We start from the raw sequence: 13,435 nt of genomic DNA, 5'->3' as shown, positions 1-13,435 counted from the left end.
ATGACACCCTGATGGGAAGGGCTGCCCGCAGTTTGGAGGGCAGGATTTGAATTAAAAATGACCTTGACAAATTGGTCTGAATTCTACAACATGAAATTCAATAAAAGACAAGTGCAAAGTACTTCACTTAGGAAGGAAAAAAAATCAAACACACAGCTACAAATGGGAAATAATCAGCTAGGCGGTACTACTACTGAGAAGTATCTGGGGTTATAGTGGATTACAAATTGAGTGAGAGTCACCAGTATGACGCAGCTGCAAAGGCGGCTAATATTCCAAGCCACATTAAAAGAAGCATTGAACGTATGACATAGGAGGTAATTGTTTTGTCCCGCTCTACTCAGCACTGGTGAGGCCCCAGATGAAGTACTGTGTCAAGTTCTGGGAACCACACTATAGGAAAGATGTGGACAAATTGGAGAGAATCCAGAGAAGAGCAACAAAAATGATAAAAGGTTTAGAAAACCCGATCTCTGAGGAAAGGTTAAAAATATTGGGAAAAGAATACCGAGGAAGGACCTGGTAACAGTCTTCAAATATGTTAAGGACTGTTATAAAGAGGATGGTGATCAATTGTTCTCCAAGTCCACTGAAGGCAGGGCAAAAAGTAACGGGCTTCATCTGCAGCAAGAGAGATTTAGGGTTAGATTTTAGGAATAACTTTCTAACTATAGTAGTTAAACTCTGGAATAGGCTTCCAAGGAGGGGATTCCACAACCTATCACTGGAGGTTTTAAAGACCAGATTGGGCAAACTCATGTCTCAAGGGTGGTCTAGGTTAACTTGGGCCCAGCTCAGCACAAGGGGCTGGACTTGATGACTTCTTGAGTTCCTTCCACCCCTATAGTTCTAGGATTCTAAAAACACTAAAGTCCATAGGGAGGGAGAAGCAGCTATGGAAGAGATTCTTCCCTCACTGCTAGGTGTAAGAGACAGAAAACACTGATGGTAAAAGCAGACCAGGGAGAAAAGCCAAATCAGAAAAGACAAAACATCTTGAAGAAAGAAGGGACTGATAGTTTTGCAGTGAACGTGCAAAGCCAGCTGTCAGGCCTCCTGGGTTCTATCCCTAGCTCTGCCCTTTCTGTGCCACCAGTTTCTTCATCTCTAAAAATGGGGATAACCTACCACATGGGAGAGTCATGAGTTACAAACAGGAGTGATTTAAAGGCCTTTGAGATTCTTGGCTGGAGTGAACAGCAGGCAAAGAGTTAATTTAAAGAAGAGCTTTGAAAGAGGAGTCTGAGGGGAGTGGAGCTATACAGCCTCTGAAAGAGAGAATGCAGGTGTAAACCAGACAGATGGAGATCAGGGCTGTGGGAAACTGATCTACTGAACCTCAACACCTCAGTGGTGCAACACCACCGATGTTTTGAGCTAAATACATCCTTAGCGCCATTGCATTTCCATTGTACAGCGTTTGCTTTGCCCAAACATCGTGACTAAGTTTTAATGATGCTTTGGCTGATTTTATGCCTCCCCCCCCCACCTTTGGATGGGGTGGACACAGTGAACTAGTCCCTCACCCTAAGAGCAGCCTCCCCTTCCCCCTATGGAGGTTAGAGATTCCCCCTTATTTTCCTTTCAGTGGGCCATGGAAGACAACAATCTAATTTAACACCTCTCTCTTTCTGTGCAGAGGAAGCATCAGCAAGCAGGGAGAGAGGAAGGGGATGTGGGTGGGTAGCCCCCAGCAAGGGCCGGGGTGAGGGGGGGGAGGGAAAAAGAGTGATGAGGTGAGGATTTCACCACCTCTGTAGCTGTTGTCCAAAGCCTGGAAAGAGGTTTCCTTTCAGTTCCACCAAAGGAGAAACTGGCTCAAACAAACATTCAGCCACTTGGAAAGGTCCAGACAAGTTACCATGGACACAGCAGAAACATTCCATCAAGCAACGGATGTGATCAAAATGCCGTTAACCTAACAGAGCTTGAAACAGCTACTGGGGCAGGGGGGAAAGCAGAGGGGGCTGCATTTTTCAGAAAACGGGTTTAAATAAACACAGAGAACCCAGGCAGTCAGCGACTCGCTTTATGAGAGATTTCAGATGATCCAGGAGCTTGCTCTGCGCCCTTATGCCCAGAGTCTGTTTAGAGAGTCACCAGTTGCAAATATTCCCAGGGCTGTCAACTCTTCCCACTGGATTGGGTTTCAAAAGATTCCTTGTCTTGCAACAGCGGGTTTTGCTTGCATGGTTTCAATGAGCCACAGTTTCAAGTCTCAACCCTCCATCCCCTACCACAGTGACGTGTGGCAGGTTTACCCACACCCCACTGGTTAGCCCAGGCCAACACGCACTCCCTCTTCCTCTGCTTCCTCGCATGAGTCTGCAGCTGGGCACCCATGGTTAGCCTGACATGACCCAGGCTACAGCAGGTACAAGGTGTCAGAGGAAATCTCTGCTTGCTCCCTGTCAATCACATAAGCCCCACCCATTAACTCAGGCACTCTGAAACATTGTGGAAGAAGAAGCTATAGGGTTTGGACAACGACCCTCGTGTGCGTCCTGACAGCAGAAACTCTGGCCCAGCCCCTGACCAGCTCCCATTGGGATTACTCTTCCCCCACAAACCACCACCATGGGTCCATCCAAAACACAGCAACCAAAGTTACCTTCCTAGGACACAGCCTGTTGTTTTGCCCACATCACACCCACACCCTCTCCTCACTGGCACCCTTTCCAGGTTCTATAACGCCACTTCTCCCCACCTGTCTGAGCTCATCTCGGTCCCCTCCACTCTGCCAAGGATGCGCCTATAGCACTGCACTGGCTCTCAGCTCCCCTGGAGTTTTTCACTGTACACCCCCCCATTACACTGCACTGCCCCCCTCCCCTCCGGATACCCTGGGCTTTGCAATGTACTCACCTTTCTAGTCCCTCTCCGATAACTCCCCTGTCTCCACACACAGCTTACACTGCACCTGCCATCTCCTCTCAGAGCCTCTGGGCTAGATACTGCACCCTCCCACCAAAACCAAAAACCACTGCACTCCTCTCTGACCACATGGTTTGCACACTACCCTCCCCTCACAACACTGCACCCCCCCAACACTGCACTGACACTCCCTCCCTTTCCCATCCACCCCCCAACAGGGTGTACACTGCACCCCCTACCCCAAAGCACTGCACTTCCCTCTCACACCTCCTGGGGCTTACACTGCACCCCCTCCCCAAAGCACTGCACTTCCCTCACACACCTCCTGGGGTTTACACTACAATCCCCCACAGCACTGCACCCTCTCCCTTCCACCCCCCCAAACAGGGTGCACACTGCACCCACCTACCCCAAAGCACTGCACTTCCCTGTCACACCTCCTGGGGCTTACACTGCAATCCCCCACAGCACTGCACCCCCTCCCCAAAGCACTGCACTTCCCTGTCACACCTCCTGGGGCTAACACTGCAGTCCCCCACAGCACTACACCCCCTCCCCAAAGCACTACACTTCCCTGTCACACCTCCTGGGGCTTACACTGCAGTCCCCCACAGCACTGCACCCCCTCCCCAAAGCACTGCACTTCCCTGTCACACCTCCTGGGGCTGACACTGCAGTCCCCCACAGCATTGCACACTCCTTGGGGCTTGCACTGCCCCCCTTTAGTTCCCTGGAGGCTTGCCCACGCTCCCCTCTCAGACTTCCTGGAGTTGACACGGTGGTGGTGGTGGTGCCGCCGCCGCCCCCCCTTTGCACCGCCCTAAACACCTCTCTCCCCGGCTCCCTACCTGCCGCTGCCCCCAGGCAAGAGCCCCGCTCCCGGTGTCTGGCCCACGTGGTTTTCACCGCCCCGCTCCCTAACGCGTGGCCCTTGTCAGCCAATCAGAGCCGGCCTCCCCCGCGTTGCCAGCATCAGCACAGGACCTGGGACGGGAGCCAAGGGGGTGTAATACGCATGCGCCGGACAGGGACAGCCCGAGAAGGGGTACGAGGCCGGCATTGGGCGAGGCGGGATGTGTCTGACCCCGCCCCGCTGCCGCTCGTGCGGCGTGCGTGCCGCGGAGAAGGGTGACGCTGTACGTAGGAGGCGGCGCGCATGACGCAGTTGCCCATGGTAACCCGGGAGCCGCGTAAAGGATGGTGAGTGCGGGATATGAGGGGGGGCCGGGCTGCTGGGGGTAGCCAGGGGAGGGTCCCGCTGTCTGGGGGCAGCCTGGGTGGGGAGGGGGGATTGGGGGTTGCTGGGGGGGCAGCCTGGGTGGGGAGGGGGGATTGGGGGTTGCTGGGGGGGGGCAGCCTGGGTAGGGAGGGGGGATTGGGGGTTGCTGGGGGGGGGCAGCCTGGGTAGGGAGGGGGGATTGGGGGTTGCTGGGTGGGGCAGCCTGGGTGGGGAGGGGGGATTGGGGGTTGCTGGGGGGGGGCAGCCTGGGTGGGGAGGGGGGATTGGGGGTTGCTGGGGGGGGCAGCCTGGGTAGGGAGGGGGGATTGGGGGTTGCTGGGGGGGGCAGCCTGGGTGGGGAGGGATGCGGGGCTGGGAGCTAAGCCTAGGGGGAGGGATGGGGGGGGCAGGGTGCTGGGGGCCCAGCCTGGCTGGGGAGGGATAGATGGGGGCCAGGGTGCTATGGAGAGGGAGGGATGGGGGTCCAGCCTGGGAGGAAGGGATGGGGGCTGGGGTGTTGGGACCAAGCTTGGGGGGGATGGTGGGATGCTGGGGGGCCCAGCCTGGCTGGGGAAGGATGGATGGAGGGGGGCTAAGGTGCCATGGAGAGGGAGGGATGGGGGTCCAGCCCAGGTGAGGCAGGAGGGATGGGCTGGAGGGGCTAGCCTGTGTGGGGAGGAAGGGATGGGGGGCTGGGGTTCTGCAAGCCAAGCCTGGATGGGGAGGAAGGGATGGGGTTCTGCAAGCCAAACATGGATGGGGAGGAAGGGATGGGGGGATGGGGTTCTGCAAGCCAAGCGTGGATGGGGAGGAAGGGATGGGGTTCTGCAAGCCAAGCCTGGATGGATAGGGTGCTGGGGTACTATGAAGTGGGAGAGATTGGGGCCACCCTGGGGGTCTCATTGGAGGAGAAAGGACAGGCAGGTACTCAGAAGTTTCAGGCATGCAGTGCCAGGGTGAGGAGGGGTTGACACAGCTGCTGCAGGGAAGCACCCCATGCCCCCATGAGGTGGGCTAGCCCTAGGGCAGGATGGTGTGCAGGGTGTGTGCAGAAACTAAAGGAACACAAGCTTATGACAGTGGGACAGAGGATGGGTGAAAGAGGTGAACCGCCTCCAATAGCCCCACGTATAGGGCTACATTCAGTCCTCAGATCCATAGAGATGGCCTGATTTGCACACACTGGTTCAAGGCAACCTCATTTTCCCTAATTGAGGAGCTACACGGACAGCATGCTAGGAGCATAGCACACGCAGCATCTTCACTGTGATGGTTCTGCAAGCTACATTCCCCACCCATCCCAGCCTGCAGTGTTCCACACTGCTCCATCATAAAAGGTGTGGAGACAAAGGCCAAGAGGCCTTGTTCCCTTTTTGTCCAGTTGATGGTGGGTCATTACATACTAGACACAGTGGTCACCACAGGAAATATATCTACTTTAAAGATGAGGGCAGTTACATAATGCAATGGAGCACTCCACCAACTATACTTGGGCAGCGGTTGCTGACAGATAAAGTTGCACTTTTGCTTTCTGAAGGTCTCAAACTGGTATAATCTGGGATTTGCTGAATGGTTTCTGAGCATTTAGTGTGTGTGAGATCGGGTAGGCGAGAAGGAAGTAGGTAGTTTTCAGTGCATGTTTTACTTAGTGTTAAACAGAAAGATACTCAAATGTATTTCCCATATATTAAATCAGCGTTTCCCAAAGTGTGCGGTGTGGCCCCTTGGGGTTCATCAGAGACTAGCTGGGTTGGGGAGAGACATGGGGAGCACCCCAGCTAAAGACCCTGACATAAATTGTTCTCCAGAATCTCAGCTTTCATTTAAAACAACAACAACAACAACAAACACCAAGTCTCTAGTTGTTATGGCTGTGAAGAAAACCTTGAAAATGTGAAGGGAGTGAAACTGCCGCAGAGACCAGAGTTTGCAGAGAGCCTAGAACCATAGCCCTCAGGTGTGAATTGCCCCATTCTTTTCAGTGGTTCCTCACTCTGATGCCAATAATGAGTTAACAATGTTTACATTTAAATTATTTCAATGCACATCAAAGCATATAAGAAATGAGTAGAAGTTTAATATTATGAAGATCTATACCAGTATTTCCCCAAAGTGTGGGGAGGAGGGCATGAAGTACCAGCTGGGGAAAGGAAGTGAGGGCACAGCAGATGTATAAATTGAGAGATGGGTAGATTGCAGTCCCGCCATGTGAAGTTTAACAATGAGAGCCCAGTCAGTTTTGTTGTCCTAAAAGAGGGCTCATCTTTTGAAAGTTTGGAAAATATTTTGTTAAATGGCACCTGTGGCTTATTTGCTACTGTAAATAACTATATTTACATGTTTATGGCACTTTATTAACAGGCATCAGGCAAAGAGTATAATAACTTTGTACTTATAGGGCCTTTTATTCAAGGATATTAAAGTGCTCTATCATGATGTTCAAGCATTATCCCTTTTTGCAGATGGGGAAACTGAATCATGGAGAGGTTAGGTGACTTGCTCAAAATTATTATATGGAGACAGGGTAGTTTCTGCATAGTTAAAAGTGCAGTCAGGCAGCTTAAGGCTGATTGTGACCTATTTCAAGCAAAACCACAATCCATTTATTGTCAGTAGTCTCCTTGATACCTAGAATTTGTTCCAAAAATTGAGAATTTTCTGAGATAAGACTTGGAAAGTGACTCCTTTTAGAAATGTTTGCATATGGTCTAATAGTTTGTTGGTGCTTTTATCTGCCCAATAAAATTACATTACATCACAGGGTTTTTGGTTTTTTTAAAGAGTAGAGTACATCTTAACATTTACTCATATACACCAGGTAGTTATCAAAGACAGGTATGCTGAAATATGTACAAACATGTTCCAAAAACTAGACATGAGTTTCAAACACCAAAACCAACAGAAGGAAGAAAAGCATGCAGGCATTGTCATCATTGACACCCATAGATACAAATTTTGTGTGTGAGTCTTTTTCCTATGGAAATCTGCATGTGACACATTGCTAACAAATTTAAAGGATGCAAAAGAGTTTGATTTCAGTTATGCAAAGGCATGCACAGGACCCATTCAGATATCTCCCAGTGTCCCAAAATAGAAAACTTGGTATGACCTCTTTTGATAGAAAACTATGTCAGTGGGTTTGAGCAGGGAAAACTTTTTAGGTGATTTGACTCCAGCAAAAGTTAAACTTTAATGCAGAAAAAAATGTATGCATTGAATGACACCGTAGTCTGGAGTTTGCACAGCAAGTAATTGATTTAGTTTTGCCTGTGTTAGAAGTATTGAATAAGCTGTGCTCAATAGATTAAGGCTCTTTGGTTGTTTTGAAAAAGGCTTAGTGCTTTTATGTAACATCTGTAGTTAGGCAGGCTAAGAGAAAGTTAATCAAACTTCATGCTTCAGGGCATCAGCTGCAGTAAGGAAAGACTCCCCACCCTCACACATTGTGTACAGAATTGCACAATGGACCAGGAATGAAACATCAGCTACTAGCCACTGCTGAAGGCATTATATTAGACTTGACATTTGTTTGATCCCACTTTAGCAAATCCTATATACATACAGTGAAACCTTCACTAACCTTCCTCAAATAGGCATCCTCTGTCTTCCGCAATGATTTTAGAGTTGTTGTTATTACTGTTTACTGTAGAGTTTAGGAGCCCCAGTCATGGACCAGAACCTCACTGTGCTAGGCACTGTACAAACACAGAACAAAAATATAGTTCCTTCCCCCAAGAGCTTACAATCTAAGTATAAAACTTAGACTTGGAGGGGAGGGATAGCTCAGTGGTTTGAGCATTGGCCTGCTAAACCCAGCATTGTGAGTTCAATTCTTGAGGGGGCCACTTAGGGATCTGGGGCAAAAATCAGTACTTGGTCCTGCTAGTGAAGGCATGGGGCTGGACTTGATGACCTTTCAAGGTCCCTTCCAGTTCTAGGAGATAGGATATCTCCAAAACAAGAGACTACAGGTGCATACAGACAGACCAGTGGGAGAATACAGGGACAATATTGGTCAGTGTGATAGGCATTTTTTTGTAGGCATAATAGAAAAGGAGGGTTTTGAAGGAGGATAATGAGGTAGCTCTGCAGATGTTTATTGGGAACTCTTCCTAAGCCTGACTAGCAGCATGAGAGAGAGCACAAAGGTGCTTGTTTCAGATTTAACCAATGGGTAATGGAGGCTTGCGCCAAGGGCCAATCAGAGGCCAGAGTCAGCATCTTGATAGAGAATAAGAGAGGATAGGTAGGATGGGGTTAGGCCATGAAGGGCCTTAAAAGTGAAGACAAGTCGTTTATGTTTGATGCGATAGAGAAGGGGGAGGCAAAGAGTGGGGTGACATGGTCAAGCAGTGGGCTAGGAGAATGATCTTTACAGCAGCGTTGTAGTTCAGTGGAATTTTATTTGATCTTTTGTTAAATGCCACACTGACTAGGTAAACATTTGCTGGTCACTGAAGGCAGTTTTTACTGATATTCTAAATTCATCATCTGAGCTTTGTGGCTAATACAACAAAACAGAAGATATTTGCTTCTTCCCCCTAATGGGGACACAACTCCACCCCATAGTGACTGACAGGCCCCACGTCGCCTTATTTCAAGCCCATAGCATAATGTGAAATAGTTCTCTCCATTACATCCTTTATATTGTCAACTCTAATATGAAATTTACACAGATTATTTCAATGCTCAGTTCCCCCCAGATCAACTTCTAATTTGGCCTATAAATGTGACTCTTCCTTTCAACAGCTTCTATGGCACAGGATGTGGTTGCATGCACCAACTAGTTCTAGAAATCCACACCGCTTGGATTTAAAGCTGAATAAACCTGCCAAACCTTAGGACTGTAAATGTCATTGTATTTTTATATACATGTATTAAGAAAAGTTTAGCGCACGTAGCTATAACAAAAAAACTTTTGATAGTTCAGTAGGTGTTTTCAACCTAGAAATGATATATTTTCATAAAACCACATATTTGTATTCTCAGAAGGATGCTGATGAGTGATAATTTTCTTTCATTTCCAATTTGCTTTTTGAGTGCTGTATTTCTCTGTATTTGCCACCTAACAGTGTAGAACCCAGTATTAAATATTATATAATTTCTTGGTAATTATCCAGTTGTTCTGTGTTTGCTTTTTTTAGTATCTCCACACACCTTCCAGAAAATGTAGCTATCTTAGTGGTGCTCTCAGGTGTCAATCTCCTGTTGGAGGAGGTCCTGTGTGCCTCTGTACAAAGGAAAGATATTTTGGTCTCTCGTTCAACTCAATCAAAGACTAAAACAGATTATACATGCCACCACTTCTGGAGTTGCCCAATTTGGCCACCCTCATCCAAAAGGTGTAGCCTGTTGAGAGTATACATCCTATCCTACAGCGCTTCGTCATCTGAGTGGCCTCCACAGTTCCCCCCTCCCTATTAAAAATGCTGCAATCTGTTCAGCTTTATGCAAATTACATGTAGCCTTCACACTCCTGACAAGTTGCCAGTGCAGCTCTTCAGCTGGACCGTGTGCTTCAACCCCAGCTGAAGACTTGTTCTGCTACTGAACCATGTCACCCATCTCATCCCTTCAACTGCCAATACACTGCTGCCCTGCCACCAATCCAACCAATAGATTGCTTTTGTAGTATCCTTGCCTTGCCTCCTGGAACATCCAGAGCACCACTGCAATATCCATAACACTGCTGTTTACTGCCCACATTTATGGTTTTCCCATTCAAAAGTCCCTTTCAGATATTTTGTTTGCAAGTAAAAATCTGTCCACCAGTATGTGCGTAGTAAAGGTTGCACATGCCACATGCTGGAATTACGCAGCAAGTAAATTAATTGTTACTTTTTCTAGTCTGTTAAACCATCAAGGAGCACTTAACACCTTTTTAGCTCATGTATTTAGTAGGGCTGTCAAGCGATTAAAAAAATTTATCGCAATAAATTTTTTTAATCATGATTAATCACGTGATTAAAAAATGTATCACGATTAATCACACTTTTAATAATAGAATATCATTTATTTAAATATTTTGGATGTTTTCTACATTTTCAAATATATTGATTTCAATTACAACACAGAATACAAAGTGCACAGTGCTCACTTTATATTTATTTTTGATTACAAGTATTTGCACTGAAAAAAAAAAGAAATTGTATTTTTAAATTAATCTATTACAAATTCTGTAATGCAATCTCTTTATCATGACAGTTGAACTTACAAATGTAGAATTATGTACAAAAAACTGCATTAAAAAATAAAACAATGTAAAATTTTAGAGTCTGCAAGTCCACTCAGTCCTACTTCTTGTTCAGCCAGTCACTCAGACAGACAAGTTTGTTTACATTTGCAGGAGATAATGCTGCCTGCTTCTTGTTTACAATGTCACCTGAAAGTGAGAACAGGCGTTCTCATGGCACTGTTGTAGCCGGCGTCGCAAGGTATTTACATGCCTGATGTGCTAAAGATTCATATGTCCCTTCATGCTTCAACCACCATTCCAGGGGACATGTGTCCATGCTGATGACAGGTTCTCCTCAATAACAATCCAGAGCAGTGTGGACCAACGCATGTTCATTTTCATCATCTGAGTCAGATGTCACCAGCACAAGGTTGATTTTCTTTTTTGGTGGTTTGGGTTCTGTAGTTTCCGTATTGGAGTGTTGCTCTTTTAAGACTTCTGAAAGCATGCTCCACACTTTGTGCCTCTCAGGTTCTGGAAGGCATTTCAGATTCTTAAACCTTGGGTCGAGTGCTGTGGCTATCTTTAGAAATCTCACACTGGTACTTTCTTTGCATTTTGTGAAATCTGCAGTGAAAGTGTTCTTAAAACGAACAACATGTGTTGGGTCATCATCCGAGACTGCTATAACATGAAATATATGGCAGAATGCAGGTAAAACAGAGCAGGGGACATACAATTCTCCCCCCAAGAGTTCAATCACAAATTTAATTAACGCATTATTTTTTTAATGTGCGTCATCAACATGGAAGCATGTCTTCTGGAATGGTGGCCGAAGCATGAAGGGGCATACGAATGTTTAGCATATCTGGCACGTGAATACCTTGCAGTACCGGCTACAAAAGTGCCATGCAAATGCCTGTTCTCGCTTTCTGGTGATATTGTAAATAAGAAGAGGGCAGCATTATCTCCTGTAAATGTAAACTAACTTGTTTGTCTTAGCAATTGGCTGAACAAGAAGTAGGACTGATTGGACTTGTAGGCTCTGAAGTTTTACATTGTTTTGTTTTTGAGTGCAGTTATGTAACCAAAAAAATTTGTAAGTTGCACTTTCAGGACAAAGAGATTGCACTACAGTACTTGAATTGAAAAATATTATTTCTTCTATTTATCATTTTACAGTGCAAATATTTGTAATAAAAAATAATATACTTTGATTTCAATTACAACACAGAATACAATATATATGAAAATGTAGAAAAACATCCAAAATATTTAATAAATTTCAATTGGTATTCTATTGTTTAACAGTACGATTAAAACTGCGATTGATCGCGATTAATTTTTTTAAATCGCTATTGATTTTTTTTTTAGTTAATCGCATGAGTTAACTGCGATTAATCGACAGACCTAGTATTTAGGTATTTATAAGGCTGAATTTTTAAAAATCTCCACAGATTTTACTGAGTGATGCTTCTCCTGGATATTAAATATCTATTTACTAGAATCAGAATACATAGATGTAACTTTAGAACAGTAACTTTTTTGAATTACTGGTAGCCCAAACTAGAGTTTGTGTCTTGATTTAAATTGGATTGCATTTTAACTGCACACATGAGCTATATAATATATATGCAAACAGAGCTACTAAAGTAGAGTCTACATCTATATACTGGTTTGCTTTCCTTCTAGCCTTCTAAATCAGCTTACTTTATACCTTAGAGAATACTTTTATTTCTATAAATAACCCCTTCTCTATTGGCTAACCCAGATAATCCTGTGATCAACCATGCAACAAGAAGTGTCACTTGAATAGAATATGGAACGATGATGATCTTATTTCTTGTAGGCTGTTGTGTTAGTTTGGAAGTTCATCATTCAGCAATAGTAGAGGATCTATTAACATTTGTTTTTCATTCCTCCCCGGAGAAGTATTTAGTGGTAGAGAAGTGATGCTTTGTAGCTTATTCTTTTGCATTTGGTTTCTTGTAGTTGAATGTAAAGTTTAAAAGGTTCCTAATCTTGACCTGCTCTGGGAATGTATTGCTCTACTCTTAGCAAGCAGTACTGTGAACAGGATTAATGTTTCATCAGCCCTTTTAGCTTGAACAGTAAACTACAATAATAGGGCTTGATTCAAAGCCCCCTGAAATCAGTACTCCCATTGATTTCAATGTGCTTCGGATCAAGCCCATAAACAATAAACAAAATGGTGGGAAATTTGGGATTGTCTCTATTTAGCAGTGTTACCCTTGTAAGGAAGTAGAACTTGTGCATATTAGAGGGTTGCTATTCATTTTGAGTATGTCTACATTTATTATTTCAGTTGTGTATTAACACACTGACTTATAGAATCAGAAATGTAGGGCTGGAAGGGACCTTGAGAAGTCATCAAGTCTAGTCCCCTACAATCAGGCAGGATCAAGTAAACATAAACCATCCCTGACAGGTGTTTGTCTAACCTGTTCCTAGAAACCTCCAATGATGGGGATTCCACAATGTCCCTTGGAAGCGTACTCCAAACCTTAACTGCCTTTATAGTTAGAAAGTTTTTCCTAATATCCAACCTAAGTGTCCCTTGCTGCAGATAATACATAGAATATCAGGGTTAGAAGGGACCTCAGGAGGTCATCTATTCCAACCCCCTGCTCAAAGCAGGACCAATCTCCAGACAGATTTTTGCCCCAGATCCCTAAGTGGCCCCCTCTAGGATTGAGCTCACAATCCTGGGTTTACCAGGCCAATGCTCAAACCACTGAGCTATCCCTCCCCCCATTAAACCCATAACTTCTTATCCTGCTTTCAGTGGATGGGTCAGCTAAGAGTATGTCATGCACTTGCCACTTGGCGTTAAGAAGATTCAATATTTCAGGATCATCATCATCAAACCAGTCTGCATGATAGCATTTCCTATATCTATCGCAGTCCAGAACAGCATTATAGATTGTATCATGCAGGGACAATCTTTCAGCAGATAAGTCATCACTAATTGTTGGAAGAGTTAGCTGTATTGAGAATTGTTCAGCAGTTGACGGATCTTTCAGACAGGCAACATTTAAATACTTAACTGACTAGTTTTTACACATTTTTGGCTGAATAAAAAGGGAAAACTTTGATCAATCAAGATGGTTGTCAGTCCCCCAATCTGCTCCGTGTAATACTCGGGT

At 45.5% G+C, this 13,435-nt stretch overlaps 1 protein-coding gene across 1 annotated transcript in view; it reads left to right on the top strand.

Annotated features, from left to right (window-relative positions):
- Nucleotides 1–4,004: 4,004 nt before the first annotated feature.
- Nucleotides 4,005–13,435, top strand: part of ARL3 (ADP ribosylation factor like GTPase 3) — a 32,392-nt gene continuing 22,961 nt past the window's right edge. The window contains exon 1 of the mRNA XM_065407964.1: nucleotides 4,005–4,074. Within this exon, the coding sequence (XP_065264036.1) occupies nucleotides 4,072–4,074 (3 nt within the window). The 5' untranslated portion in view covers nucleotides 4,005–4,071. The remainder of the gene's footprint in view (nucleotides 4,075–13,435) is intronic.

The sequence above is a fragment of the Emys orbicularis genome, chromosome 7, assembly GCF_028017835.1.
Source record: "Emys orbicularis isolate rEmyOrb1 chromosome 7, rEmyOrb1.hap1, whole genome shotgun sequence".
In the NCBI taxonomy this organism is placed as follows: domain Eukaryota; kingdom Metazoa; phylum Chordata; order Testudines; family Emydidae; genus Emys; species Emys orbicularis.
The sequence above is the reverse complement of the archived record's forward strand: the minus strand, read 5'-3'. Positions and strand labels throughout refer to the sequence as shown.